A 26,410-nucleotide genomic window follows, 5' to 3' on the forward strand; every position below is an offset into this window, starting at 1 on the left:
TTGCTCGGCTGTCGGTGCGCTCGCACGTTAGAACGTACAACAGAAAGCTTTGAATACACATCGTTCCATTTCTGGGAAGCAGGAACCAAAGTGCTTTATGCTTGAGCTTCATCACCATCATCTCGCGCGTCTCCTGTGACCGTGTGTCCGTATGTGTGTGTGTGTCCTTAAACAGGTACGACAGTGGCGTTATGAATGCACGCGAGACGCGCACGAAGGAAGCGGGGACGCGGAAGCATAACATTTGCGTGCCCGCTTTCTTAGTCAGATTAGGTTAGCCGCTGGGAGGGAAGCGAAAGATAGATATGGAAAATTATGATGATTTTTTCCCCACCACCTCCAACTGTGTCCCCCCCCACACACACACACCCTTTTCGAGGGAGTTGGAAAAGGCGAAGGACAAGCAAATGCCATTTGCATGCTTTGCTCGCGTGGACCTTTGGCAAGGGTGAGAGAGAGAGAGAGCAACATGGCTAAAGGTGGAGATTAAGTCGCAAACCTTTCAGGACGGAGGGTGCGACACACAGAACACACATCGCGTTTTGACCCACCAGGAGAGAGAGAGGATGAGTGAGCAAAGGGCAGCAGGAAAAATGGGTTTAGATCTTCACCGTGGCTGCTCTGGAGTGCGCAAATCCGTCACGCGGGTGGACCGAGTTTTCCATTACCTGAATAGGATGCTCTGTAAACCTCCGGTCCGGAGGTCTGGGTATGATGAATGTGGTCGGAGTGTCACGCGATGAAATGAAATCACTGTGTGTTGCAATGCACAGCGCGATGCGTTCATTTTTCTCCCCCACCCAATCCCTATTTTAGGTTGGCGAGAGAACGGCTTCTTATGCACTTCACTCACTCACCCACCTGCAAGCTTTTGCATAGATTGGATGTTCCGATTTAATTTGGAAAAAAGGCGCACTCGACCACCCGGGTCGAGTGGTGGAACAGGCAAAGCAGTGGAAGAAGTTTTACGATGAATGTTGTTGTTTCGCTGAACAAGTTTAGGTGATTACATTTAAATTCAGTTAGCGTCGCACCCCGGGGCGCCACTTTCGATTGGATTTGGAGTGTATTTTTATCATTTTTAAAGGAAATGGAAAGCACTCGAACGGCACTGGGGTGTAATAGAACCAGAATAGCGTTAGTTTGTAATGAAGATTGCATACCTTTAGGCGTATTATACAACTCTACATCGGAACATATAATACAAATTACTTTATGATTATTTTTACCATGTAGTGTATAAAGCGACTACTCCAGAAACAATCCATCGACATTAAATTGCTGCAAAACAGGAGGAAACCCGCCCTGGATGAACAAAGCTATCGCCTTAATTGTCGCAAAATGCAATTCAATCCCGAGCGGTAATTTAAATTTCTTTCATTGTGTTTCAACGCAAACAAAGCGCAAAAAGAGTGAGGGAAAGACAGCAAACCCCCCAAAGGTTTAAATAAAACCCCTTTTTGACACTCTGCGTGGAGCAACAACAAAAAAATCCCCCGCAGAAGCAAACACGACATCGCTTTCCCCAAAATAATGCCATTACGTTGCGTTGGGCTGGTGTCCAGTAGTTTCGCCGTCCGGTAAATGAAGCACACTGCGTGCTGCTGCTGCTGCACACAGGGGTGGCCACGTGCAGTGTATTAAGTGGAATAATTAAACACTGATTGGCCATTATCCACTCGAACGCAGCTGATGGACGGGTGGATCACGTGTGATCCGGGCCTGTGCGTTGCGTTGCGTCACTGGGTGCTGCCCATCGTCCAGCGGGATTTTCGGGCGGGAGCCTGGGGTGGAGATTTTAATTTAAAAAAGATTTCGCACAGCCCGTTTTTCGACCGGGTGGGCTGAGCTTTTCTGACTGAGTGTATATGTACATTTGTACTAGAGCCGGTCTCATGGTACAGTCGTCAACTCGTACGACTTAATAACATGCCCGTCATGGGTTCAAGCCCCAAATAGACCGTGCCGCCATACGTAGGACTGACTATCCTGCTGTGGGGGGAAATCAATAAGTCACTGAAAGCCAACCCCACAAGTGGGTTGGTAGGCCTTGACCGGCATCGGTTGTTGAGCCAAAGAAGAAGAAGTATATGTACATTCTTTCTCCAATTACACAGCCCGCACAATGTAACGTCGTGGGGGTGTGAATTTGATTGGCATTGCAATGGAATGGTTTTACGGCGGGGGGAAAAGAGCTTATTTTCCAATTCCCCAAAAGCGTTGCTAGGATCGAAAACAAGCAGTCGTGTATTGCATTCAACGTGAGGCATTTCAATATTCCCTTCACACTGGTGTGTGGAAATGGAATATTTTAAAGTTTATACCAGTGCCTTCCGGCGGCTTGCGGTGTTCTCGCATGCCTTTGGCAAACATATTTTCGCACCCAAAATCGATAATCAACCTATCAGCGGCACCGTTTGCCGCGGAACATTTGCACTCCAGCGCCCACAAGTGCATGTGCAAGCGTGTTTAAGATTCGCTTTCTAACTCCATACAGTGTACATGTGTGTTTGTGTGTGTGTGGTTGGATGAGCTTTGCTAACAATCAACTGTCATTCGTCCCGGGAAGAATGACGCACCCAGTGCCACACAAGCCACACTATGCACAAGGGATTCCGCTCCCCGCCTGTTGTTTTTTGTGGTCGATCCCTGCGCACAACTTTATCTCGCTGCAATCACTCACAACTTTTCACCGCGCGAAGAAGAATCTCCGCCGAAAGTCTTGCGCGTGGTGACAAAACGACGATTCGCGGGCAAACTTTTAAACCACGTCAAACGTGCGAACCCAATTTGGCGAATCGCGATCCTGCGAGTCAGGCGGACACATGATGGAACGCCGCTCTTCCGTAGGGCAGGGTTTGGCAATAAGGGGGTCTTTCGTAAACTTTCCCGAACACTTAATAAGCTTTATAAGAACTGGGAAATTGGTAAATAGAGGAAGGAATGTAAATAGAGCAGTTCGGTAGTACAGATTGCATAGTTTTGGGCGCTTCCGCGTACAATTCTATCTTGCTTCTTGTTTGCATTCATATCGAACATTAGCTTTTCTCGAACCCTGGCCAGGTTCTGGAAGACGCTGACTCAACTCGAATGTATTTATTTTAGCACACTACCGGAACCTCCGCCTTCCCCTAGCAAACCAGTCTGCCCGAGCGTTCCGAAAATAGTTTTGTCGCGAATGAAGAAGTGTCGCGTCCCGTAACGTTCCACACAACCATGCCCTCGGCGCCAGGGACGAAACATAGTTTCTGCGAGAAAATTCCTGTATCGTCAACACCTTTCCGCCGTTCTCGCACGCGGATTTCGGGTCTTTCGGGTTTCAGCCACAAGAGAAGGCAGGTAATTAGGAGCGATTGCCATGAGCCACCGCCGGGTTGCAAAACCCTTTCCGCGAAAGCTACGATAAGAGTGTGTGTGTGTGTGGGGGCATCCTCTCTTGGCGCTACCTGAATTTTCGTAGAGAAGGTAAATCCTTGCTTTCTGCTGCTGCTGCTGCTGATGCTGCTGTTGGATGAAACTTTTCCGGTTAGAATTAAGCACGGAGGATGGTGCTTCAGTTTCGTGCTTGGGTCGTCTCGGCAGCATTACAACGCTGGCGGGAGGGTACGGTAACACAAACTTCCATCCACAGTCCCGGGATGTTTGTACCAAGATCGCAACGCTCGCAGTCTACAATGCGGAAGCGAATGACAGCACCGTGTTACATCGTGTTCGCCCGTTGCAATACTGGCTGGGGCTAAGCTTCCTCCGCCGGTGGTAAAACGTACAAACGTGCGCGCGAGATTCTAGAGCGAATTTAAGGTTTTGGTAAAAATGGGGGAAGCACAACATGAAACGCACACGTACGTGCTTTGTTTTCACACACGCACGCTCGAGAGCATCAAATTTAAACTTAATTAAAATTCTTCGATGAGACAATATTTTGCTATCGAATTTTATCTTTTCGTAAAACCATCGTGGAACCTTTTTGGCAATCCTGTACGCGTGCAGATAACTCCCATACCCTTGTGGCTCGTGCACAGCGGGAGGGAAGAGCTCATTACATCTGTGCTTCATGTGTGTGTGTGTGAGTAATGAAGATACGTCACCTTTCCGTCTACCGTTTCAACCAAAAAAAAAAAAAAGGTGCGTTATTATTTTCATCATAATTTTCTGCACCCATCTTGTAATGAGCAAAACATTCCTGGAGAGCTGCTGGAGGGGCACGGCTGTAACGGATATGCTACTACATCGCTCCACAACACATCAGAGGCCTTGTGTTCGTATGTTCGTACACCGCCCGAGGGTGACCTCCGAAACAGCCCCAACGCCGGTGAGCATTCTCGAGCAGGCAGACCCGAGAGTATCGTGATAATGGTTGTAAATTTAATTAAAATCTTCTCCCAACCTCTTGTGCATATGTGTGCATGTGTGTGTGTGTGTGTGTGCTTGGTAGGTAGGTGCCTGGGTATGTGAAAAACTGTTCCCGACGTAACGTGATTGACTCAGGGCGAAAAGCTCGCCCACTCCACTGCCTCGAGCAAATTGTGCGCCGAGGCTTTAACCTTCCCGGGGCTCTCAATTTTCGGGTAAAGGCCTCCTCGACTTCACTAACTCCCGGGGACAGGAACCCCACCCCCAGCTAAGGGTACGGATTTCTCAAGAATCCTTTTCGGAAAAGAGGGGGGGGGGAATGCTTCGGGACCTTTTTGTGCTGCGCCGGGAGAAAAGTCCCATTTGGCGAACGCAATAATGAGCCAAAAACTAGACGCCGAATCATGTTTACCAAGCAGAAGATTAATTTTGTGACCGTTCTTTGGAAGAAGGAAAAAACACATGATTAAATTTTCATTCGATTGAAGTTTGCCACTACCAATGTAAGTGTGAGGAAGATATAAGCAAACGACCCAAGATACCGTCCGAATAAGTTTGCTTTGTTATGATACAAATAAGAGAGCGATGGTGCGTTTTTGCAGAATTCGAATCAAGCACCAATGCGCCTAAATTTATGCAATCGATGATTTGTAAGGCTAAAAATCCTATTAGATTGCTTTAAATGTATGCTTTAGACCGAATATTAAACCATTCCAACTAACTCTCTCTCTCTCTCTTTGTCTTTACAGCCCATTCAAAGGCTTACGCTTGATCCACCCAGTTCTGTACTGTTGCTGCTTTTGGCACACCCGAGGCGATAAATCGAAATCATTCAATGTAACCGGGCCACCACCATCATCATCATGCTCGAAACAAAATAAGGTAATTACAGTTTTGTTTTGCACCGTTTTCGCTCGGTGTATTTAAATCATTTCCAGCCTTCCAGGGATTATCAGAGGAAAACAAAAAAAAAGCAAAAAAGACAGGAGGGAATCAAAGCCAAAGCCACCTGTGCTCTTTGATGACGAATTGCACTGGCCCGGGCAAATGACGCTCTGCTGCCACGATGGAGATCGTTCCATTCCATCGACCGCTCAATGCCATCGACAGGTGATGGAAAATGTTCGGCAAACATTGGGCTGGGGGGGATGGAAACAAAAGAAATTAATCAACAGTGCACCTCGCGTTTTCCATATTTTTCAACCGTCAGTATCAGACGACGGGAGAACGTGAGAGAACTTTTTTTGTACCAATAAATTCGCATCCCTCTTATCCTTTAATACCGATGAAGCTCGGGACCGTTCACCCCCTCCCCCCTTTTTTTCTCGTCGCATTTTTACCCTCAACCTCAAACGGCTGGCAAGTATTTGTATGCGATAGTATTTATTTGTGGTCTTTGGGTCTGCTCCTCCAGCGTTTTCCATTCTTTGTCCGTTTCATACCGTTAGACTGTTTCACCTTTTACCCTGTTGTGCAGTAAAAAAGCGTAGCAATGAGCCAAAAAACAGCGCTTCTTTCTCAATCTCCCGAGGATGCTTTAACTATCGAAACGGGGAACGGTTTGGAAGCGCAGGACAAAGAAAGCAAAAAAAAACTCACACGAATTGGTTGCATCTATAGAATTCAGCATAGAGATTCACCCCCCTCTTCGCTAGCAGCGGATTACACGAACGAAACGAAAGGATTTATTATTTAATTTATAGCCAACGAATGCCGCTGAACTGGAGCTGGTACCGTGCAAAGTACGGAACGGAGTACCACCACAGCGCAGCGGTCCGAACAAGGTGAGACGAAACGGGTTCGTCGTTTGCACCGCGCACGCCGGTAACGCTTTTGTGCGATAAAATTTGCGAAAGAAAGAACCCGTGGGTTGGAATCGGCAGCAAAAAAAGCACAGTTTTTAAAACTGTACACACACGGTTAATCCGCCGAACGAAGGAACGGAATTTTTCTGCCAGATTCAATTTTTCTCTCCCCCCGGCCTACCCACCCACCCACACATCTCGCATGGAGCGTAGTTTTTAAACAAAAGGTTCGCAACTGTGGCGGAGAGAGAGAGAGAGAGAGAGAGAGAGAGAGAGAGAGAGAGAGAGAGAGAGAGAGAGAGAGAGAGAGAGAGAGAGAGAGAGAGAGAGAGAGAGAGAGAGAGAGGGGTGTGGTTTTGCTTATCGCGCGGCATTATCGTGAGTTTATTTTCCTAAGCTGTGCGCGCTGTGTACCGCTTTGTTGTATGACCGGTAGCAGATTGCCCGAAAAGGGGGAAGGTAAAACACTGCTTTCACGATTTCTTTTGTTTGGTGACAAAATCATAATTCTAATAAGCCCCAAAACCCCTTTTGGCAGTTGTCAGTTTTGCTTATTTTGTAATGTTTGCTGTTGAATTGAAACGGTCGAGCTATAATGCTTATTGGATTTGCTTTATGAGATGATACGAAAGTGGGCACTATTTTTCATACCCTAAGTATCAGGAAAATTCTAGATTTTGCGGACTTTTGGATTAATTCATCACATCAGGTCAACTAAAGCTGTTCATTTAGTTCTTATTCGTACACTATTTAATGAAATTTACCTTAAAACTACCAAATTTCCTAACATATCGCAAATACAAGCATCCCTTTGCATACCTTCAGGCGCTTAGCAAAGCAAAGAGATTCAAAGCAAGAAACCTTCGCCAATAAAAAAGAAGTTCATTGCCATCTTCTTAAAGAGATAAACGAAACACCCTAGAATTCAGCCATTGACCCCTCGCTTATTTACCCATTTTATTTCCTTTTTCTCTTTCAATCTCCCACCTTCACATTCCTTCGCCTTTCTGCAGTATACTTATTAATAGCATCACTCAATGGGCAAGCAACAGCAAAGGGAAATCTGATCCCATGCCCACAAAAGGTGGTGGAAAACGCCAAGATGCGCACTCATTTTCCATGCAGCGTCGTATCGAATTTTTCCCTTGCGCATCAAACCACTACAAAGGACTTTAGCCTCCCCTCCTCCCACACCAGTCATTCCATTTCTGCTGTTTGCTTTCTGAACGCTTTGCCTTGGGGATGGGACATTTTTGCTTTGGCAGTTTTGTTTTGTTAGGATCCGACGAGAATTGTTGCCATTCCGCAGGACAGTCAGATGAGAAGAGTAGTAGAAAGACTAGGAGCGTTATCGTGGCCGCACTGTGCTTCTCCCTTCATCCTGAAAGGCGGAAAAACTCACTCCTCCGCTCCACAAAACCACTTTGCTCTTTCAATTTCACTGCTTGCTTTTGCCGTTTCCGCGTTTGGTTTTGGTTCATTTATTGAAATTTATATTATTCGACCGAGACTTATGCCGCTCACTGTACAGCCTCACATTTCTTTTGTGTGTGTGTGTGTGTGTGTTTTGTGCTCATATCGTAGCGGTGGATTTAAATTCACGCTTTCCCCCGCACAACACAGTTGCCAACTCGCCGTGGACTCGCTGTGTATCGCGCGGAACAATTCTTTCCAGCTGAATTTTTTTTTGTCCACACTTTGCATACAAAAGCATACAAATTTCTCCCCGCGGAGTGGTGGTGGTGTGTGCGCACGTGAATGTGATTTTCTCGTTTGCTGAATGTAATCCCCGCTGTCCCCCTGTTGCTTTTACCCTGCTCCAGCACTGCATGAAAAGGTAAATTTCACCACCTCCCATCACTACCATAACCCTGTAAGAAGGGCAAGGGATCGTGTTTTTCACCAGGTACACACACACACACTCCTGGAGAGTCAAAAACTCACTTCCGGTAGCCGTGAGGAGCTTTCGGGGTGAGTCGATTCCATCCCATTGTTGTACCATCATCATCATCAGCCCCTCACCCCGCCACACCTCCACCTTCATCCATCCTTTCCTAAGCAAAAGGGGGGATCCGCATCACTACGCTACGATTAATGTTCCTTCAATTGAATATTTAAAATTCAATTTGTGCTAGCGCGCACACACACACACACACACACTACGACCAACCATGACGGCGACGGCAACGATGACGAAGACGCCAACGACCATCGTTCGACATTGTCTCGTTTCCCTCCTTCCCTGTTCTCCTCCCGTCCCGCACACCCTGTGGGATACATTGATTTTCCACCGCGAGGGCGTATTTTACGCGGCACGTTTTATTTTCATCTGTTGCCCGCTTAGAGCGAGTCTGGGTCGATTTTTTGTTGTTGTCCGGGCCGCCTCCCTTCAACCTCCGTTCTCCAATCGTTAACTCGTCCTTGTGTGTGTGAGTGGGTGTGAGTTAGAATAAATTTCCATGGACCTAGTCAGCGCTTTTCACAAAAGAACGATTTCTTCCGGCTGCAAATTTGTGGCAAAAGCGAAAGAGAACGAGTGGCATACAAATAATTTCAAACGAATTTTCCCTCCTGCGCCCACTTTCCATCTCCACCATATCCGTGGAGGTTAAATATTTCCAATCGTCTGACCGAGACCGAGTGAAGGTTTGAATATTATTCAACAGTAGCTCCACCACCCACACCGGCAACAAGCAGCGCCAAAATTGATCGTTGCAGCGAAATTAAACCACAATTACTTCCCTACACACCCCACACACACACACACCCCGTCGAATCCGGTTATCTTGGTTTCCGCTTGCACACGCCCACACACACACACACACACCCGTACCGCCCAGTGGAAAAGATTAGTTAATGCTCTCGTCCAATGCTCTTACCCCGGTCGCCTTTCGGCTGCGGCGGCTCGAGGGCCGGCAGGAAAAACACTGAACGACCCGAGATAAGGCCGCCTTCACCCACCCACCCATTCGTGTTAGTATTGGTTTGCATAAGTTTATGGTTTAAATTAAAATTTGGCCCGACCTTGAGGGCTGAGGGAAGGTCGGCAAAAGAACGTGTCGGTGGGGGAAGGTTTTTTTTCTTTGAAGAATAAATTGGATGATTGTGTTTTTTCGTTGTATGAACGCATGCTGTGACACAAAAAAGCCTAAAAAGCAAAAAAAAACACTAACGAAATACAAATAAACAGTTTGCATACCTTTAGGCGTTTTGTTCAACGTGTTGCATAACTTCCAATTTGGTGTTTCTGCGCTCGCTTAGTGAGCAGAATTTTCTTCATTACACAAATTGTTACAGTGATACGACCCGCACTGTAGTTGCAAACTCAATAAAATACATTCTTTCTGTCTATATATATGTCTCTCTCTCTCTTTCTGCCTCGTTACATCATTCACACAACGCGGCTTGCGGAACGAACGACTTTGCGGTTAATTGAAGCCAGTCAATATGGCGTTAGTTTCAGTTTTACGACCCCAAATTCCACCAATGGCAACACACACACACACACTTACAAACACAATCTTAAAATCTCAGCCGTCATTTTATCACTCAAACTGCATTTCCCATTTCCTGCCTCTCCCCTGCACACCACTGCACACGCGTAGTAAGAAAGTCCGCGACATGGCACCCATTTATCTCAATTACCTTTAAGTGAAGTGAAATTAAACTCATTCCACACCGTTTGCCCTGCTTTTGGAACGGAACGCTGGGACAATAAAATGTTGAAGAAAAAGTTCACCCACAATCGACGGCCCGCAGTCCGTCGCAAGCTATTTCTTTTGGCGTTTTCCCCGTGGGCGCTTTCGATCTGCGGGCCCAGGCAAATGAGAAGCAGCCTGCAAAAGGCAGCAACAAAAACCCGTCATAGCAGTGGGTATGTGTGTGTGGAAAGCGCATACACTTTTCCTCCCGAAACGCACGAATTGGCCTCCTCATCATCCAACCTCCCCTTGCTTTCCCTCTCGCATGCCGTGTATGTTTCAAAGTGCTGTATCACTCGATTGTAACTTTGTTCCGATTCGTGCGCTTACGCTGTGTTATACATGTAAGAGCGCTTTTTTTTGCTTTCTTCTCCATGCTGCCGTTTTACGATCTTTGAAAGGAACAAGAAGAACCTTCCCCGCGACCATCCTTTACTGCAGGGAGAAAATCCCATCCCTCATTGACAGATCGCGCACGAGAGTGGTGCGTGATAAGGACGAAACGAAGCGTTTCGCACACATTTTGCTTTCATTTTCCAAATGAACGTTTTTCCAAAATCGAAAAGAGACTAACGGGGCAGAGAATGCGATGGATGGGGAGGGACCGTTTTCCTCCCACACACGTGCACTCTTGACGGGGGCAGGGTGTCGCAGCAAGGGAGTGCGAGAGGTAAATTGCCGCAAAAAGTAGCTCGTTGTAAACTGTCTGTGTAGTACACGTTCGGATGAATAAATTAGAGTAACGAATATCTTGTCTCCCTGCCCACCCAACCCACGGAGGAGTTTTCACCCCTTTCCATGCTGCGCGGGTTACTGAAAAACGGAAACTGGTTCGTCATTTCCGCTGGTGCGCGGCCCCCTGTGCCACCTCACCAGCAGCACCACCACCTTCAAAAAAAAAAAAAGGGCCGGGGCCGGGGTTTTACTTGCAAGAAAAATAGCTTCCTTCCACCACAAACCCCGGGGAAAGCCGGTGGCTTTACATCGACAAGTAGGATTTTTCAGCATTACTTTACGATTCCCCTGCCCGTGCTCGTCCCTGCTCCAGCCTCTCCAGTCATCTCCACCTGATATTACTGAGCATATTTTATGCAGATGATATTTGGCCCCATCCACCGGAAAAAAGAGGTTTTCGGCTAGGAGAAAGGAGACGCAAAGCAGCATCATCCTCGCCCTGCCCGCGCCGATGATAATGATAATGATGCCGGATGAATGCTGGTGAGTTGTGGGACTACCTCTCCGTGGGCGCGCGTGTGTGTGTGTGTGCTTGTGTTTATTTCGCAGCACGGCGGCGAGCTCCAGATGGGTTGGCCGAGTTGTGTGTGTCTTTGTGTTGAAAAATGAAGATTTGAAGCTTTCGGGCATCAATCGAGGAAATTACCTTTTCGGCGAATCGAAATCTTCCCGGGCACGAAGTTTACCCCGGGAAGGGTTGGCCCGGGCCGAACAGGATGAATGCCGCTGGAAAGTGGGGCAAAACGTGGAAAGCGGAAGATCGTTTTTATAGCCGGCCCGGGCGGGCCCTTGTGAAGAGGATGTGATGGGGTTAGGCGGGATGAGACCGCTGTATGTGTGTTTCCTGTGGCTTATCGAAGTGGAAGGGGATGAGAAGGTCCCCCCCCCGCTCCCCGCCCGGAAGTTGTTTCATAGTAAAAATGTGCAAATTGTTTCTTCTCTTTGTTGGTGGTTTTTTTGAGGTTTGGATGGGTTGGGATGGACGCATTTTTCTATCTTCTCTCCGGTAAGCGGCAGTGTTATCTGTATCTATTTTGCTGTTGTTGGCCATTGAATTCAAATGGAAGCTGGATGGATTGATAGAAGGGGAAAAGTTTAAGATTTATGAAAGATCAAAAATAACAGAAACAGTAAAAAGAATCAGCGATTGCTCAGCATTTTTCAACAGTTAAATAGAAGATCGACAAAGAAATAATTTATTGTTCTGAGTTCAATTGAAAAGCACCACAAACCCACGCAGAAACTTAAGCTATTGCTATGGTTTTGCATAAAGTTTTTATCGCCTCCAAATGGGAAAAGAACTTCCCTTAATTTCAGTGTATTTAACAGAGATAATCCATTGATAAGGTTGTTAAAAACACAGCTTAAAACACACCCGCCGTGGAATCAAATCTTGCATGAAGTGAGTCCTTCAAACACGTTGCAGAATAGAGACAAGCTTCAGGGCTACTTAACGAAATTTCAAGGATCTTCGTTAAGTATGTGGTTTATCGAGCTCTGAAGTGTACGCCGAAATGAAATTTAACTGAGGAGTTGATGACAACCCCTGAAGAGACCTAAAACCAAAACCAACCCGTGTGTGCCAGTACTACCCACACTGGTTCAGAAACTGACCATGACCTCATGCTGGTCCTGGATCTGATGCTGAACCTATACCATTCCTGTAACTGATACTGAACTCATTCAGCGTAGGAAGGCCGACGATTTAGCACAATTTGTGCAGTGATACATAAGATATCAAAATATATGCATTTATCTGACATAAAGCAATTGAAAACAGATTCAACCATTGCAAGAGAGGACGAGTTTGGAGACAGAAAAATCATTGCCAGGCCCCATATTTTCCAGCCCAAAATCGAGTGTTTTCCACCCACCGGCTCATTTGTGTCCGTCTTCAACTCTCAACGCTGTACGCTTTATCTTTATCACTATCATTTTGTCGTTTCACTCACACCGTTGCAAACCATCCTAAGCCCTCTTCTTCTACTCCTTCCCATCCCATGATGTACGGCTGGAAAGGATGATTATCGTCCATCGAAAAACGACCTGGGCTGGGGCAAATGGGTTTCGTATGCAAATCATGAACCCGCGCGCTCATATAAACCCCGAGCCCCGTGTTGCAGTTTCGCCGGAGCCCGACCACAATCAGAGAGCATCGCGACACACACCGTACCTCTGCACCTCCAGCGGCATGTGGCCATTAAAAGGCACCTCGGCATCCCAGCCGCCGTTTGGTTTGGTTGCGCGTGTCCGATCGGATCTCTCTCTTACTCTTGGCCACCGTCAAAGTGTCGTGTTCACCTTCTTCCGTCGGGTTGGTGGCGGGCGCTGATTGTCGACTCGGTGGCAAGATTGCTTTATTATCGGTTTGAAGGCTTGCCAAGACGTACTCGGTTAGTGTGTGGAGTGGTCTCTCCCAAGTTCCCCGAGGTTATTGCGGCCTTTTCCCCCCGGTGCTTCTCGGCGCTGTTTCCGCGCTGGCCGGAAAAACAGGACTGAACAACGGGATGTGGGTGTGTGTTTGTGTGGGTGTGCCTCGGCCGTAGAGAAATTGCCGCCTCCGTGGATTGGAATTTGATTCCGCTGGGCCGACTGATACGATCGGACGGGGCCGTCACCGTCGTCATCGCTGTTGGCACGGGAAATGGGCCTTTCCCAAATCGTGTTTCCATCACCGCCAGAGGACAGGTGATTAGAGCGTGCGATAGCCATCGGGCCCGGGAAGCTCGCAGTGATTGAGGCATTTTCGTGAGAAGGATTGGCGCTTCTGGGCGAGATTAACGTTCGAGCCTTCAGGTCGGACGCGTGTGTGCCTGTGTGGAATGTCCATAATTGCCGTGGCTCCGAAACCGAGCCAAAGAATGCCCAATTTGATGACCTCAAAGCGAGAGATTGGCTCGGGTGGAATGGTATTCGCATGCGGCTCAGTTACATCGGTCGAAAAGTGAACCGACGCTTTGCTCAAAATCTCCACCAAAATCGAATGCCTGTAATCAATAGGTGTATTTGCTGGGAAGCTAAATTCTTCCCCCATATACACACACACATATAACGATGGCAAAGGGAAACGGGCGTTTCTAATCAACGGTGGAAAATGTAATCACATTGCTCGGTCGGGTGAAAACAAAGCTAGAAAGCAGCGCGCTGCCAGCAGATGGATGGAAAATATTTCAAGCCTGTTTTGGGGGGCTGTACAAAAATACGCCAGCACATAAATAGGCGAGCGGGCACAACTCACAAGCGCAATTGCACGCACGGTTTGCCGACAAAGAATGCATTGAATCGGACGGGGCGGTGTGTGTGTGTGTGCATTCGAGTTTTGTGCAAAATGGACTGGTGCGCTTTGCTGCACGAGGAATCCGTACACAGTGCGTCTCGGCAGAAAAGGCTCACATTGGGAAATCTATTTCCACTCTGATATTATTATAGCTAAATTGGTTTACATCTAATTGATTGCATTGGAAGGACTAGCAAAAGACAAATGGGCAATAAATGTATATAAATATTGAATAAAAATAACAATATAATGTTCTAAAACAAAGAAACATACAAAAATCTCTGCTAAAGTTGAAAAGTGGCTTCGTTAGAAAATGTTTAAAAAGTGTTAAAAATATAATAAATGTACAAAAACATATAAGCAAGCTCATTTTCTTGCCACTCACTGTAACACTTGCACACGCATGAAAAGCGAGCGAAAGCAAGCATAAACGCGATAGCTTCATACATACTCAAACAGCACACACAAAGACCGAGGCCGAGTTATGGCTCTTTGTGTGTGTGTGTTTGTGTGCCACTGCACCGCCCCCCTCCCCAACTCATAGAAAGTTAAATATTCCGAGAAAAACCGGGATCTATCATTGGGTAGAAAATTTCCAACAAACGGTTCCGCTCCACCCTCGCTGTCCGCCCCACTTCTTCACCGCTCCAAGTCGGAATGTATACGCTGTCCTCGAGTTGCTCAAACGTAGATATCGTTGCTTTTGCCATTTTGCGAACCCGGCAAAGCGAACCGGCCGATGCACATTACCTCCATTATCGGAGGTTTCGCATGGCCGTACACACACACACACACACATGCTCGGAATGGAGTATCTTCGGAGTGTTTGAACTTGCCAACCCGGTACACCAAAACAAAATGCTGGTTCCAAACGATCCGAAACCGCCCCACCCACCCATTTATCGAATATTCGCCCACTTCGCCCCCCCCCCCTCCACTGGTTTGACCGGGCGCTCTGTGCTTGCAGTTTCATCGCATCATTGTTCACCAAAGGTTCGCACAATTCGCAGTCGAGAGAATGGCAAAAAAAAGAAACGGACAAAAAAGCGCCAACACACACACACACAGACAACGGCACAAACTCTCAAACGTCGGACAAAGAACCGTCCGAATGCACAATCGATTCGCAACAAAGGAGTCCGCTCTTGCGAAGCGTGTTTCACTGGGAAAGTGTGTACGATTGAAGGGGTTGGACGCGCTTGGCGAGCTAATCGAGCCATTCCTTTAATGTGTTGCTTGTTTCTTGGAATCTTTTTTTTTTTCAAACACATTCTTACATTCAGCTGGTCCATTCCTCCCGATTGCCCTGGTACGGCAGCAGGTAATTAGGCGGCAGGCAAACGAATCCATGACCATGTCATGTCATTTCCGATTACCCGCTGGGATCGCTTGCGAGTACCTTGCGGGGTCCCAAAACCACGTGATTCGTGTCTCTTTAATGCACAATAGAGAGAGAGAGAGAGAGAGAGAGAGAGAGAGAGAGAGAGAGAGAGAGAGAGAGAGAGAGAGAGAGAGAGAGAGAGAGAGAGAGCGAGAGGGAAGACTCGAACAAAGTTAAAAGCTCGTAATGTAGCGGACGCGGGAAGCCATTCTTCGATCGATGACGATTTCATCGATGCGTTGCTGTGTGGGCTCCGTGCCGGCCTGCCTTCTTCATCCTTACATTTTTTGCTTGCTTGTGGCAAGAGGGAAAGGGAAAGAGGTAGGGCGTACGGCGGGCAAATGGGAGGAAATCATATCGGAAGCGACGGTACTGAATATTCATGAGCGATTCGGAACGGAGATTATTTGATCGATCATTGTTTCGCCGTCGCTTTCCAGTGCGTTGCCGACCAAGTGTAAATGTGTGTGTGCCTGTGTCTGTGTGTGTGTGAAGACTATGTTGTAGTCAAACTTGCACCAAACAAAGCGCCGATGGGTTTTTGCACAAACTGTGAGGCGTACGCGCGTGTGTGTGTGTGTGGCTGTGTTCACCTTGAGGCAAATCGAATGGCCGGGGTTTTTTGAAGTTCTTCCGCTCGGGCGAAAACTCTCTATGGAAAGCTTTCTCTGCTTCACTCCGTACACAATATGTTCGCACGTACAAAGTTGCTATTCTGTGTGTCTGTGGGCGCGTGTGTAGCTTGTAGCTCACACATACATGGTGTACGCAGGAGGGAAAAAAGCGACTGGCATAAATAAGAAACTATATCCCGGCGGCGGTGGTAGATCGTTGAAAAGGTTAGCGAAGCATTTCGATTAAGCACGCTCACATGCACAAGGGGATGAAACGGGGCTATGAGTAGCAGCAAAAAAAAAAAACTCCCCTACATAGACACACACACACCCATTGGGTGTTCATTGTTCCACGTATAATAAGCCACAGGCGAAAGCCGAACGCGGATGGGACCGAGGGATCAGCGATGCAAAGCGAGCCCGTTGAGATCGTTGCCGTAGGGCAAGAGCAGCTCGTGTGCAAATTAAATAATCCATCTATGTCTTGTAAGCTGCCGGCAAGCTGGCTTTTGACTGCGGCAAGAAGGCGCGGCAGAAAATGAGGTGGCTCAATTATTCGTGTTTCGCAAAGTTTCGTCGACGTCGATGGAGGCGCATGGTGCTTCATAATTTGTGAGAGCATTTTCCGGAAAAAAAATCAAACCGGTACCAGACGCGAAGGCGAACATTGTTTACGCAGTTTGGGGGAAGTGACTCCGTTACCCGGAAAGAATGTTGTATTTTTGAGAAAAATTTAATTAACAAAAACATGTTTTAGTGAAACACAGTTTTGGTGCCGTGACCAGGATGATAGCACACGTGCCACCGTAAAACAAATACATTCAATCACGGCACTCATTTTACAGGCCCCCACCCCCCCCCGCCCCACCCAAACAACAACACTCGCGGCACATGCGTGTGAAGCGCACAGGCACCGAACAGTACAAAATGCAAAACCAAACAAAACCACTGAAAAGCTGCCCAAAGTAGCATAATTAATGAAACATTAGTGTTTCAAAAACGATAAATTTGTGTGCATACGCACGCGTGTGTATGTGTACGTTCAATGATTTATACGCGGGCGAGCACCAGCCAACCAGTCTGTGTCCCGCGGTCAGAGTGTGTCATGATTCCTTCCAGGCACGTACAAACACAAAAGGGCGTTCCACTGAGCGCATGTATGCGAGCAGCAGCGCCCCGGGGGTCAGGGAACTGCGGCCGGCGGGGAACCCTAACTAAAAGCCAAACAAAACTTGCCATGGAATGTCATGGGTGCGTTTGTGCTATTATTTATTGATGCCATTAAAAGCGCCCGGTTGCAAACTACAAAGTTGCATTGCTGTTACTGCTGCTGCTCGCTATCACCCGCTGAAACCCTGTTCCCCACCACTGCTGGTTGCTGGCGGTTTGCTGTTATTGCTGTTATCGTGCTCAAGCACACACACACACACGACTGCAATCGATCGACCTCGATACAGCGAAGGAATTATTCACGATCCCACGCATTAGAGCGGCGGCTGTTGGCGAATCCGAGCCGAAGCTGCCCTCCATAGTCCAGGGCTGAGCGGTAAAGAGGGAAGGCAGGAGACAGGCGAGTTCAAATTGTTGCACCGATGTAGCGACGGCACGAGTTTGGCAGCTAATTTCATAAATAAAGTAAATTGTTTGATGAGTTTTTGAGGGCGCGCGCGAGTGTTCGGTTGTCGCTGATGGGTTGATGTGCATTGGTTTTGTTTATGTTGCTGCTGTTGTTGATGTTGAGGAGCAGCAGAGGGTGGGGCAGACCGTGTCAGTCTGGGGTGACGTATGCGTCAACAGGCCGGGCGACATGTAGTATAAATTCGTTTGACACAAACCTCTTGCAGCGTGGCTGCCGTATGTAGTTGGAAACGATTTGTTGCAGCTGACGCCCATGGGTTCACCCATGGAATGTGTAAGCAAGTGCCTGCAGTGGCGAGTGGGGAGTGGAAGCTGCTGGTTTTAATGAGCACTGCACTGTAGGTGTGAATGCCAAACATCGAGCGCTTCATTATAGTAAGCTCGTTGTACTATTAAAATCAACATGTTCCAATTACTTTTCTCACCTCGACGCCCATGCGGCAACGGTGGCGCTCTCTCGTGCATAAAAAAATAATTTCATCATTTGTCCCGGGCCCCATCCTGTTCATTAATTTGTGCAACTATCACGGGATTGCACGCCGACGTGCACATCAATACTGAAGAAAAGAAACGAAAAAAGTCGCAATCCAACAAAGACGGCTAAACCAAAACGCGAAAGCATACAATTGCAGCGCTCGTCGAAAGCAGATGACGTTACTGAATGATTCATTGCTGAATGGCACCAACAACAACAAAACGGAGAGCTACCGCGTGAGCTTCTTCCACAGCAGCGAGCAATTTTGATGGACACGATGAAACGGGCACGCAGCGACGCAAAAAAATCACTCCTTAAAAACCACTTCCGTGTGCATCGCCACGGAAGTAAGCTTACAAACTGAAGGCACACCGGGTTAACACAAAAACGTTTCGATGTGCATCGCACACAAAGACAAGCACACACTACTCACCGGCCAGCTCGACGACGAATTGCTGCCATTGGGCGTCACCATCGTCCGGTCGAGGGCGTCCGGTCAGCTTCCCGGCGCTGTAATCCGAATCGCTCGCCCGGTGACGGATGCGGTTGTCATCGTGATCGGCACCACGATTGATGCCCGGTACTTGGCGGTGGCGTTCGTTATCTTTGCCATTGTCATCGCCCGGTCGTCGCGGTCGGTCAATCCAGCTCGGCGTAGACGACTGCGTACTCCCGGTCGCATTATCCCGATCCGATTGCGACGCCGCTAACGAAGGCATTGATTCGCCGGGCGTGAGGCCCGACGTGCTGGTGGTGGCGGTCCGGCAATTGGAATGAGCTTTTCGCTGTGCCACGTCCATCTCGGGTCGGTTTGGTGAAGATTTCGCTGCCTGATTGTGCTCCTTCTCCTCCTTCTCCTCCTCCGGGCGAGGTGATTGAAGCGCACGGGAGGAAGTCGTATCACACTCCGACGACTGTGTCGATGCATAATTACGCAACGTTGATGGCTGACGGTCGCGATGGTGCCGACGTGGACTGACCGCCAGCTGCACCAGCGAATCGATCGGCTCGTCCAGATACTGGATCTGCCGGCTGGAGAGCTGGTGGATGTGGCTGAGCTCACTTTTCACCTTGCGAAAGTTAATGGCCTGCGTGTCCAGGAAGAGCTGCGGAAGGAAAAGAGCAACGATCGGTAAGTTACAATGGGAGAGAGGAAGAGAGAGAGTGTATGTGTTGGCTGAGAGTTAATGTACTGTGAAGGAAAGAATGATGGTACCCCAACCGCAACAACACATTATTCATCGCTGCTTTTAATCGTCTCAGGTGTACCGGGCGCGGATGCTGTCTGTGTACCATCACTGTGTAAAGCTACACTCCACGACGACACTTGAGCAGCGTAGAGCTCGCAAAGGTTCAACAGTCGCTGCTTTTTTACAGAATTGATTGTCACCGTTTCTGAGAAGCTCGTGACACTTGAAATATTCGGCTCATTCTGGGAAAGTTTGATCCCTCAACTTAATGGTGGGGATGAAAATCTCGAGCTTTCGTGGAAGTTCTATCCATCATTACTCTTCTGATGACGCTGATGATGATGCGGTACACCTGCTCCTCGGGTGCAATGTTTTGTAGGAGCTTTTAAAAGAAAAGCTGATTGAAAGGAGATTTTGTGTCGACCAATTGCATACTTTAAGGCGTATTTCTTCGTCTCTCAGCGCTACGCGCCAAGAGGTACGCAATCTGTACAACAAAAGCATCTCAATTCCTGGTCATGTGGAAACCTTATTAAAAATTAACATAAAGCACGGTTCGCTCGCAACCTACTTCCTACCTACCTCCAGCCGCTTGTTTTCCATCTGCGCTTCCAGCAAGCGCTTTTCCAGCTCCGCCCGCTCCTGCTCGGTCCGCTTCGCCCTCGCAAGCGCCTCCTTGAGGTTCCGTTTCAGATCGTTAATCAACACCAGCTCGACGTTTTTCTCGTCGACCGCGAGCTTTAATTTCGTAATATCGCTCTCCATGCGGCGGTACTGCTCGCGCACCAGCTCGCCCACGTCCTGCGGCCGCGGGACCGTGCGTAGCTGTGTCTGCGGAAAAAAGCGAACAAAAAATCGATTTCAGACCGTGTGCGGCTTCATGGAGCAGTGAGAAATAAAAATATATACATACACACACAAGGCCACACCAAGAGAGAAAGGGAAACGTCAAGCTTTGACAACCGAGCGATAGGTTAGTAATTAAAAGGAAGTGATAATTATTCTGCGCGTTTCCGTTTGCCCTGTTTATCGACACACAGGCCACACAAACACAAACCCACAGCGAAAAGGCGATAACGAAGCCGGGCCATGGTTGCTGCTGGTTGGCCCCCAGGGCAGGGGAGGGGAATTGAAATAAGGCTTTGCTGTGCCAAAAGGGATTTGAGACATGCGTCTGATAGGGTGATTAACGTGTGGAAATGAAACAGTTCCGGGAAGGCTCATTTCGCACGTACGCATTACCAGACCCACATACACACAGACACCCACCCATACGACAGCAGCGAAAAGGAGATTAGTGCGCCTAGACGCCTATCGTGTACAAGGAATTTATCGCCATCTGGCGTCTTATTGACAACACAGCATCGGGAAGGAACCGCCCTGGGTAGAGTAGTGCGTTACTGACGCAGCATCTCAGCAGTCGCACCCCGGGTCCTGGAACCCTGGATAAGGCTCCAGCAAGCCAGTCCAGTGTCCGTGATGAACGGCTCGGTGGGAAATGTATCCACACAAACACACCTTTCGCCTCACAGAAGAATGGGAGCGCTAGAGGGCGCTGGATGAGTGCTGGAATGTTTTGGATGTTCAGATCGGTGGTCGGTCCAGTTGCTGATCTTTCTTATTTGACAACGTAATTGCGTGACCGTCGGCCTTTCGGCACGTGTCCCTCGGTTGTATGGTCCATACCGGGGAAGGAGTGCGCGTGTGTGTATGTGTGTGTGGCTGAGTAATTACTACAATCAATCAATGTGTGTTTTATCAGTCGAACGTGTCCTGCGGTTGCCGGTGCGCATTACCGTAGCAAATGTGGTCGATGTCAACGAGCGGTGCCGCCTAACAAGCGCCATATGGGACGATGTCTGTGGGCTGTTGTTTTCTTACGACCATTGTGTGTTACGACCACCCACACCTTTCACCTTCCCCCCAGTACGGGAGAAGAAATGGTCCGGAAGAGAACATACCGCAAAGACAATTGCTGCACAACTGCAAATGATCACCGTACTTTAAATGGGGGTTTTGTTTAGAGGAGGTGGCAATGGGAGGCGTGCAGACGCTCGTGGTAACAGAGAGGTCAGCGTATTCTATGCGGTTCTATTGTCCCTGTGTAATGACTACAATCATCAATTGGTTTTGCATAAAGCATTCTCGGTGTTGTGCTACATCACAGTGCGCAAAGGACCGTATTTTCACAAAACCATTACAGCACAAACACCCCTTTAAAAATACACCGTAAATGTTTGGATATTTTTTCCTCCTCCTCCCTCTCCACCACCTTGTGGGGCTTGTTCCTTGTTCCCGATTTCATCAACCGCGCACCGCACTGGGGTGGCCGGAGCGCGTTCGATAAAACTTTTCCAATTTCCTTATGAAAGGCGCGATAAAAAGTACCCACCGCGAGCCAATGGGGAGGGAAAAAATCAACACTCAACTCTTTCACACAGAGTGTACAAAAAAAGCAACCCCCAACAACAACAACACACCATGAAAACACATATTCATCACGGGGCCGCCGTGTCGAGCGGGGCCATGAAAAGGGTCGTCGCCCGGGAAGGTTATTCTGCCCGGGGACTAACTGCCCCGGCTTGGCAACAACATTGAAACATTGATTAATTAATTTCCTTCTTCGCGAGTTTCTGACGGCGAAGTTGTGTGTGAAGTTGTGCTGCTCCTCGCGCCGGATGATGAACTTGCTTCCGTGTAAAGTAGCATGGCTGCGGTTTACAGGAAATGGCTGGGAAGGGGGTTAAAAATCATACTTCAATTGAAAATATGTGTGTATTCTATGTAGATAGAAAATAATTAAAAAAAAACCTTTCAATTTGAATGAATGCCACGAGCATCAAGTTTCGTTCAAATAATACGCCTAAATGTATGCAATTTTCAGCACAAAATTACATTTTAAAACAATTTCGCTACTCGGCGGCATAATATTATGATTATCTTTTAGGTAAAGTTCAAACAACGATACATTGGAATGATTTCAAATGATTTTTGCTTAAACGTATAAACAAAGTAAAAGAATTGAGCATCTTGTAATCCAAACACGTCTACAAAAAATGTAATATCTTATAGATCGAAAGACTAACGCGGTTTTACCTGTTTGCAATTTGTATCGTTACAGGTAAGCATCAACATTTTACCACCTCCTCGCAAAGGAATGCATCTTCATCCTTGCTGCTAGAACTTACTCCACTGTAAACGCAATAACGATGCACACCAACCAAGCAAGCAAGCAGGCAAAAAAAAAAGGTGTAAAAGGTAAAGCGCGGCACAAAACTTCATTAATGGCCGCTAGTTTAATTTATAGCCCCGTGCCCCATTTTAATGCAACATCCGATCCTCCCCCGCGCCGATCCCCGCTCTCCCGTGCACCCACAAATCGAGCCTGAAAGTTGCGCCCATAGTTTTGCACCGTCTCCCTCTATACTCCGCCCCCATCTCCCTCGTACAATAACGATTGCCCCGAGCGCGAGCCCGCGAGACAGTGATTGCATCTACACGGTACACGGGTTTTTGCAACAACCCAGGGGGGCAACTATGCTCACGGTTCAACGCCGGCTTTAGATAAGCCATCGCGCGCCCCCCGTTGCAGATAATCGGACAATGAATAAATTGTGCTAACTTAAGCGTATCGCCTTGCTCGTTGGCGGCCCTTCCCGATCTGGCGGCGCTCTGTGAGCAAACAAAAAAAAAGGTGCGAAAGTCGTTCCTGACCTTTTGCCGCTATGTGCGAGAGCTGAGGAGAGCAGCTTCGCAAGCAGGGGATGGGGAAATAAAATTTTATAGTATCGTGAAGCGTACCGAAAAGCGTGTTCATTCCATGCGACTTGCTAAAGCTTCGGGAAAAGAGCGCCCGAAGATTCCATATCCCGGGGTTAAGCGCTTTCGTTTCGCTTTCTAACACACAGCTTAACACACACACACATACGCGCGCGCTATCGCAGCTCACGGTGAGTCATCCTGCAGCTCACGGTGGTCAACAGTGTTGGACGAAGAAAGAAAAATGATAAATTTTCCCGACCTAAAATCGTACCGGGCAGTACTCTCTTGGGTGGCAACGATAAAGCCACACACACACACACGTAGAAGCAAAAAAGAAGTCTTCTGTTCTATAAACACAGGACAAAAATACCGTCGCTCCGTGGACAGCGAACCGTTGGACAGGGGGGAGAGCAACTAGAGCAGCGAAACGATGAGCCTTAAAAGAAACTAATTACCTGCAGATAATTAATCTGCTCCGTTAACTGGGCGCTTTCCTGGGCGTGCCGGTCCCGATCGTCCTGCCAGTTTCGCTGCAGCAGCTGACAGTTCCTAAAGGCAGAGAGAGAGAAAAAGAGAGAGAGAAAAAAACAGACAGTAGAAGAAGCATGAAGCATGAGAATGATGGGGAGAGCGGGCAGAAACGGTACGGAAGAAATAATTATTATGATTGTGACGAAAAAGTTTTATCCCACACCCCGCCGCACAATCGCTCGCCCCGAAACGCCACAAACCCTAAGCTGGGAAGGGCGGGCGGGCTGCCGCCAGTTCCTACTAAGAATTAGTCCTCCGGTAAGTATGACAGCGGCTCAGAACGGATGGACAAAATACTGCCAGCCCCGGGGGTTCCAGCGGGACCGGGGGAGGGGGGAGGCGCCGAGTTTTGACAAATAGTACAAACACAGTCAAGTCAGCAGCCGACGAAAGCGGAACTCCATTGCGGGAATTGCAAAAACGACAAAATGGGACCTGAGGGACCAGTGCCAGCGCTCCCAGTGTGTGTGTGTTTGGGTGAGGAAGCGGAGAAGGCAAATACGGTCTGCTCTGTCTGTCTGTCTGTCTGCCTGATCCTTTCTGTCCGAAAACCCCACATACACATTCTCGTTGTGCTTGGTGGACCCTCGCGGGTGCGGGAATATTATAAATACACCCCGTTATCGTTAAACGCAGCACAGAGACAAAAAGGGAGAAAGAGATAGAGAAAAAAAAGAACCCCCTGAAGGGTAGAAGGGAAACGGTTTGCAAAGAAAATGGCAAACGTAAATAAGATATTTCGATGTATCTAATGAGGATTCATTTAGCTGCGCGCTTCGCCGAACGAAAACGATGGACGATGATTTAATGCTGGCGATTAATTTGAAACCTTCACATTCACGCGTCCTTCCACCGAGCGAGCAAGGCATCGGATGGGTGAAGGTGAAAAGGGGAGGGGAGTAAACAACGGGGCAAGGAACGAGCATCAAGAACGAGCGGACCAGAGTCGGTCTTATTTGTGCTCGCAAGAAAAGGGAAAAAAGACGTAGGAAAAGATTTTTCATTCTATCATCTAAACGATGGCTTCGCACTGGATTGTGGTGCGGGGGGAAGGGGATGGGTGGGTGGCAAACAGAACCGTTTAATGATCGGATGAAATATCCCAGGGAACGAACCACCACCACCATTGCTGTTTCGAACAATAACGATGGACACTGGATTGTTGCTAATATTCGTCCCGGCTGTCCGGCGCGCTTCTTTCTTCTTTCTCGTGTTTCACGATTTGTTTCACCCCATCAGACAAACACACACACACATAGAGAGAGCAACCAGCAGCTTTGTTCGGCAAAGGCAAAGGCGGAACCAATCGGTACAATTTCGCTTTCTCGCTGGCGGTTGGGAGCCGGCGCGAAAGGAGGACGATATGGTTGCGAGATAATAATGGCGCCCGGCCCCGTGCGCTCCTTCTCTAATGAGCCATAGCGGCGGTGGGGCAGCGTAGCCCACCCAGAAAGTATAACAAAAAAGTACATTTGCGGATGAACTGAACAAAAACTACAACGGTGTAGCACAACTGGAACGAAAAGAAAGACCCCCGATGGTGGTGGGTAGAGAATCGAAGGAAAACTGATGGTAATTATACTTACGGGCATTCGGGTTTGTCTTGCGTCCGGTCCGTGCCATCCTGTGGGTGTGTCCGAGCATTGCAAAAAGAAAAAAAAGAGGAAGAGAAAAGAAAGCGTAAATTATTTATTTAGCACGAATAGATTGGATCAGTCGAAAACAATCTGGTGTCGATTTGAGCGCGGCGCCTGAATGTAGGCAATTAAAAGCTTCCCCATCCTAGTTTGGGATGGGTGTCGTTCTATTCGTGCGAAACGTTAAAGGCTTTTCGAAACAGGAAAAAAAACCCCTCAGCCATGAAAAGGCTCTCTCTCTCTCTCGTCAGCCTATCCCAGCCTTGCAAAAACAGGTAATAACGTAAAAAGGTAGGCCCGCGAAGCGACTTTTTTGCGGATGAAACGATCGCATGAGGGCTTTATTTCCAACGGCAACCCGCCACCCCGGCATTACACACACTTTGATCCTTGTGTGCAGGTGTACAGCTTCTTCTCGCCCAGGTGGTGGCGCCCCAGGATTGGCATGATTTATTGTACAATCACACCCCACACACACACACACACACGCACGGGCGCGCTCGAGAAAAAGCAGCCAATGTTGCTCCGTGGTTGCTGTTTGGGCGTTACGCGGCAAAACGACTTGATTGCCTTTCCCTCTCAGTGCGTGTGTGTGTGTGTGTACCGCTCTTGTTCGTGAGAGGCAAAGGGATTCCCATCGATCATTCCCGTGACAAAATATATACGATAATATATGCCTTTTTTGCCCGGGATGCTGCTGCCGTTGTAAGAAGATCTTGATTCTTGATGCTCGGGAGTTGGTTCTTGGGGTTTCATTGTGCCCAGGCCCAGGCCCAGGCTTCAGTACCATTTTTAACCATTTACGAACCACGTGCAGCTGGGTCAGAGGAGGCTGCCCGAATGGCAGTAAAGATTGGGGCACGTCTTTGAAATATATCCCGGTGCAGATGGACGCACGAGCGCGTTGGAGCTTTTCATATCTCACGTTCACGAAAACACACGTGCGAGCGGTTCAAGGGGGTGAGCAGTACGACAGGTATCGGTTTCGGTGTTTTGGGGCGTCCTTCACGAGCTCCCTCTTCCCATCGTGTTCCGGGCGGGGAGTACCGAATATCCCTGTTCAACTGTTCCGGCTGCCCCGAAAGAGTGAGCTGTTTTGTTATGCCCGAAAATAATGAGTCCCTTTTGGGAACGGCCAGGAAATACGAGGAGTGCTGCAGTAGCGCAAGCGGTGCGAGGCCCATAAATCTACAAAACTTCTGGAACACACAGCGCAACCCCCCCGGTCGGATGGTTCTGGTTGCGGTTTGGCCTGCTCCCTTTGTGCCGTGTGCAAAATGCCACCCGCTGGATGTGGTTCATATGTCTCCG

At 48.3% G+C, this 26,410-nt stretch overlaps 2 protein-coding genes across 11 annotated transcripts in view; one reads left to right on the plus strand and one right to left on the minus strand.

Annotated features, from left to right (window-relative positions):
* The window catches only part of LOC121592895 (glucose transporter type 1), a 172,973-nt gene that overhangs the window by 35,378 nt on the left and 111,185 nt on the right, over positions 1 to 26,410 (plus strand). The gene's annotated exons all lie outside the window — the stretch shown is intronic.
* The window catches only part of LOC121592898, a 42,092-nt gene that overhangs the window by 3,347 nt on the left and 12,335 nt on the right, over positions 1 to 26,410 (minus strand). The window contains exons 7-10 of one of the 2 annotated variants that reach the window (XM_041914797.1): positions 25,049 to 25,098; positions 23,387 to 23,480; positions 19,752 to 20,000; positions 18,413 to 19,085 (exon numbers count right to left, since the gene is read on the minus strand). In XM_041914797.1, the coding sequence (XP_041770731.1) occupies positions 18,413 to 19,085; positions 19,752 to 20,000; positions 23,387 to 23,480; positions 25,049 to 25,098 (1,066 nt within the window). The remainder of the gene's footprint in view (positions 1 to 18,412; positions 19,086 to 19,751; positions 20,001 to 23,386; positions 23,481 to 25,048; positions 25,099 to 26,410) is intronic. The other variant, XM_041914799.1, reaches the window with a different exon arrangement.

Source organism: Anopheles merus, chromosome 2L, assembly GCF_017562075.2.
Source record: "Anopheles merus strain MAF chromosome 2L, AmerM5.1, whole genome shotgun sequence".
Classification (NCBI taxonomy): domain Eukaryota; kingdom Metazoa; phylum Arthropoda; class Insecta; order Diptera; family Culicidae; genus Anopheles; species Anopheles merus.